This window comes from Astatotilapia calliptera, chromosome 19 (assembly GCF_900246225.1).
Source record: "Astatotilapia calliptera chromosome 19, fAstCal1.2, whole genome shotgun sequence".
Classification (NCBI taxonomy): Eukaryota; Metazoa; Chordata; class Actinopteri; order Cichliformes; family Cichlidae; genus Astatotilapia; species Astatotilapia calliptera.
In genome coordinates, this window is record NC_039320.1 from 28,151,628 (window position 1) to 28,156,553 (window position 4,926).

The 4,926-nt window shown below is 44.4% G+C and overlaps 1 protein-coding gene across 2 annotated transcripts in view; it reads left to right on the forward strand.

Moving 5' to 3' along the window:
- The first annotated feature begins 523 nt into the window (after positions 1-523).
- Positions 524-4,926, forward strand: part of ak7b (adenylate kinase 7b) — an 18,056-nt gene continuing 13,653 nt past the window's right edge. The window contains exons 1-6 of one of the 2 annotated variants that reach the window (XM_026152767.1): positions 524-653; positions 1,832-1,984; positions 2,077-2,185; positions 3,311-3,405; positions 3,703-3,813; positions 3,886-3,969. In XM_026152767.1, coding sequence (XP_026008552.1) covers positions 582-653; positions 1,832-1,984; positions 2,077-2,185; positions 3,311-3,405; positions 3,703-3,813; positions 3,886-3,969 — 624 coding nt within the window. In that variant the 5' untranslated portion in view covers positions 524-581. The remainder of the gene's footprint in view (positions 654-1,831; positions 1,985-2,076; positions 2,186-3,310; positions 3,406-3,702; positions 3,814-3,885; positions 3,970-4,926) is intronic. The other variant, XM_026152768.1, reaches the window with a different exon arrangement.

Here is a 4,926-nt window from a genome sequence, read left to right on the forward strand (position 1 = left end):
CACCAACACTCGACCCGCTCCAGTTCGCATACAGAGCTAACAGATCAGCTGACGATGCCATTGTTACAACGCTCCACACCACCATCTCTCACCTGGAACAACAGGGCGTTACGCCAAGCTGCTCTTTGCTGACTGCCTTCAATATGATTGGATAGAGTGAGTATTCGCTTAGGGCACCAAACAGGCCAGGACCGCCCCTGGTTGTGTAGTGCAGTGTGGGGGTCAGTTTACAATTTTGTTGTACTATTGTACTAGGTATGACTGTGTAATGGCAATAAAGAGTTATCTTATCTTATCTTATCTTATCTTATCTTATCTTATCTTATCTTATGGTCGCTGTGCATCAGTGTGCATGCACAGGGCCTGGTTGGTTTAATGCTTTAATGTTTCTACATGTTATGAAAACTTTGACATATTTAAACGATGCCTTCTCTCTGTGGTTAATGAATAGTGAAATAAAAAATGTCATATAGGCTTTACAGTTGGTCAGCCTCGCTTTAACGTCACAGCTGTGGGAGTGGCCGTCTCCTTGACTACGCGACGCTAACAGTAACACGCTAACAGAGCGGTCGGGAGCTAGCATGGCACAGCCAGAGACGACACGGGTGTTTCTTAACAACGTGGACTCGTACGCATCCAGACACATCGCGCAGGTAACATTTGAAGCCTGCACGGACTCAGTGAAAGCAGCTGCTCTGATGCCGCCTCACAGCAACACCTAACGTGACTCATTAGCTTTGGTTTGGAGCAGAGCGAGCAAACAACACCGGAAATGATGTTAAATCAATGTCATCTTCGATTCGCTGATTCGTGTTTTCAGCATTAATCACTTTCACATCATCGGTTACTAAAACAAGGATACTTTCTCTATTATTGTTGGCCCCGCTGCCCTATCTCCGCCCACTCCTTAACCACCTGTTTCAGGTACAACGGTCGGTTGGCGAGCTTCCACGCATTTAGATGACATCATTCTGATGGGTGGATTACGTTTGAGGCGTTTTCACAGACTGATGGTGATGCTTACATTTTCAGAAAGTCATGAAACGGCGATGACTTTAAGCTGATGTGAGCTGGACTTACTGTAGCTTTACAAAGAAAACCATTTATTTATTTTCAAAATAAAAGCCCACACAGAGAGATGTTCAGAGGAATCTGTGTGTGTGACCTATTCAAGCTTATTAACCAGTGACATGAGGACTTTGCAGGGGACCAATTTGAATTATGTGCTAGGCACCTTGTTCCTAGCAGCCTGTAGCAAAAAACCCCACACGAGCTGTTCCCTGGTCTTTATTTGAATCTGTAATAAATAGCCAGGTAAACAGTTCCACAGTCATAAAATAGTATTTTTACACTCACGAGATGATGCTGAAGAGCCATCAGGTGTGCAGTGTGTCCTACAAACCTGAGGAAACTGGACAAGTGGGGGCAAAAGAAGAAATGTGTTACAAGTGACTCTAGCTTACAACAAAGGAGAGCTCACACAAGTTTCTCAAGCATGATCTGGGTTATTTACAAAAGGAAAGTTTGTGAATCAGTTCTGTGGTGTGTTCTTGGATGAGTGAGCACTGAGCCTGTGAGAGCAACTGAAACAGGGAGTTGGCTAGGTGTCCTCAGCGCCACAGTAGGGTCACGTGATCTACAAAAGCAAGGAGAAACGCCACCACAGGGCCATCAGAGCAGACCTACAAACACAGAAACACACACACAGTAAGAAGCCCAGAGAGCCACACATGAAGACGACTTAAAGAAATTACAGGAAAACTTAAGAGAGTTCAGGCGTGTGGAACAAGAAAGGCTTTTCAAGTTGGTTTGAACGTTGTTTTTGGATTAGGTCCTGAGTGGAAGTGTGGCTGGAGCTGCTGTTAATACCAGCTCTGATGTGGAGGCAGAGCTGGTGTCAAACCATAAGAGGACCTTCCAGGTGGTGGGAACTGTTTCACATCCATCTGCTGTGGAAAGGCCTCATGTGGTCGAACAGTACACTGTAAGGACTTTAAAGTTGTTTACGCTGTGAAAGCCTTAGCCTTTTATTCAAACTTTACATTCAAGACCAATTATTTGTTGCTTTTTTTCAAGCGTCTGGACCGAGATGAGCTCCTGTCCAAACTGATGGGCTGTGATGTTGTTATCTACAACGTCACCCAGCATGCTGATCAGGTGGAAGAGGCTCTCTGGGCTGCCTCGGGTAAGTCTGTTAGCTATCCCTGAGGCTCTGTGCTCAATATTTGCTTATAAGTACACATTGTTGTTTGTGTTTATGTTTATTATTTATTTATTTGTGCTTTGTTTTTCCTGACTTTAGCTTTAGCTGCTTTACAAATTGATATTTTTGCAAACCCGTATGATAAAGCCAGAAAGGTTGATTCTGTTGATCTGGACGTTTTCTGTGGGAGAGACGTTTCGTCCCTCATCCAGGTGACTTCCTCAGTCCTTCAGCTGATGTGCAGAACTGCATCTGTGCTAGCGTTGATGACACCGGCCATGTTAGTGAATACTATGGCACGTAGGACTTACTGACTCCATATTTAGTGGTTGTGCTGGCCAAACGTTACGGAGGTAACGATGGTTGTTTTTCATTGTGGTGCTCTTGTTCACGTTGGTAATGCACTCAGTGCACTCAGTCCAGAATGTAACAACAGCCATCATTCATACAAATCAAGCTGAAGCCAGGTTCAGACATTGGCACTGAGTGTTACCTGGTCTTTGCTGTGAGGCAGTAGAGTTGAGGAGCGAGGATAGCCAGGTGATGGTCAGGTAAATCACAGCTGTTGTGTTTGCTGCCTTCACACGTCACAGTCTGACCATCTGGTCAGAAGGTCAGGCTTCCATGTGCAACTTCAGTTTTAGATTTAACTAGAATTTAAATATTGTTAAGTCCGTGTGAAGTTGTTGGAATGCCATCCCTACCGATACACTTACCCAGTTCACCAGTAGCATCTTCACAGTCCTGATGCATTTACATGCCACTGGATCATGTCATTGAATGTAGTGTCTTTGATAGTTTTCTCCAGGTCTCTTCATGCTCTTTTCTTCACCCTCCAGCCAGTTGAGGTATATGTCACCTCTACCTGAGCTTCTGCCAAGTTCTCTTCCTGTTGAAAGGGAGTTCTTCCTTCCCGTTGTCACCAGCTGGCGGTCCCAGGGCATCATCAGACTGCTGGGGCTCTCTCTCTAATATTGCAGGGTCTTTACTTGATTATGTAAAGCTCTGTGAGGGGACTGTTGTTGTGAACCAGAACTATATCAATGAACCTGATTGACATTGAAAGGCTCTTTAAGCCATCACAAAAGATTTTTTGTTCACTCGTAGCGCTTCACAGTGAAGTCGAGCATTTTTCTGGGCCAAAGATGTTCATCCTCATCTCCACGATCATGACCTGGGCCTGCAGCAAGCCAGCTGATCCTGTGAGTGTAACAGAAATCTGACATGCCGGTCATTGTGCATCTGTAATATCTACCTAAACTTGTAAGAAACTCGTTAAAGTGAAGCCTTTATGCCTGACTACAGTGCTCTCTGGGATAAAAACACGTAGTAAAACATTATAGATGTTCTCATAATGTTGTGTCAAAAGCAAAAAACCATCTCAGGGTTTTATTATTCATTCTTTATATTTCTGTACCCTGTGACGTGGAGTACCAAGCATGTCCACGTAAATCTGTCATGAAGTTGCTGGTAATCTCCTGCCATGATGCTCGTGACAGGATGATCTGGAGCTTCCTTTCACTGATGCCATTTTCTGGAGCAGGAGAGCACATCCCAATTTTGAACGGCACATTGATTTGGAGAAGAGAGTAGTGAAAATGGGCAAAACTGTAAGTTTGTAACAGTTTTTTAATAACAGACGCTCGATGGAGACGTGTCTGAGTGTTACGTGTTACTTTCAGGACAGACAGCTCTTCTCCACGTACGTGGTGGCAGCAGGACTTCAGTATGGGATGGGAGAACAGATCTTCCACTACTTTTTCAAGGTAAGAATTGAAGGCTACACCTACAATTAGGATGAGGGATAGACAGCCGTGGAAAGTCAAAGGCAGGTTACAAACGTAGGTTAACACTGCAGATTAATTTGCTGCTGATGTTGACACCTTAATCTGTAAATGCCACAACTGGAAAACTGCAATGCAGGGGCTGCAAATTAATACCATAGGTTTATCTACTAAGACTCTCAGACAGGTTTGATTATCAGTGACCTCAGAGGTCAGAGGTCAAGTCTTATGAATGTGATTCGGGTGGCTGTAGCTCAGGTGGTAGAGCAGGTCATCTACTGATCGGAAGGTTGGTGGTTCGATTCCTGGCTTCCCCTAGTCTGCATGCCAAATATCCTTGGGCAAGATACTAACCCCAAATTGCTCTCCGATGCATTCATCGGAGTATGAATGTGTGTGAATGTCAGTTGTGGTTGTGCGAATGGGTGTGAATGGGTGAATGCACAAGTTGTGTAAAGCGCTTTGAGTGCTCAGAAGAGTGGAAAAGTGCTATATAAGAACTAGTCCATTTACCATAGTCCATTCTTCTGTTTTACTGGCACTTGGAAACCCTTTTTCATTAGAGCAGGCAGTTGTACTGCCCTCTAGTGGAAGAGGATGTAATTGTTCTGCCTGTTGCGGCACAGCTGATCATTTCTCACAGCACACCTATGTGCTGCAGCACAGTGGTTGGAAAACACTGGTCTGAATTATACATTAGAGCTCAGAGCTGTCACGGACTGAAGCCTGTCTGTGAAGCTACGTTTAAAAATAAATGTTTTAAGTTCGTACAGTTCGTGCATCAGCATGTTGTCCGAGCAGAGAATACGATGGATGAGATTATGCTGGCTAACTAGTGCCAACCAATGGCTCAGTGGAAAACACGCAAACTAAACAGCACGTTTGTGTGTGTGTCCACCTGTTAATGGTAACGCTTGTGGAGTGCTTTCTAAATGAGCA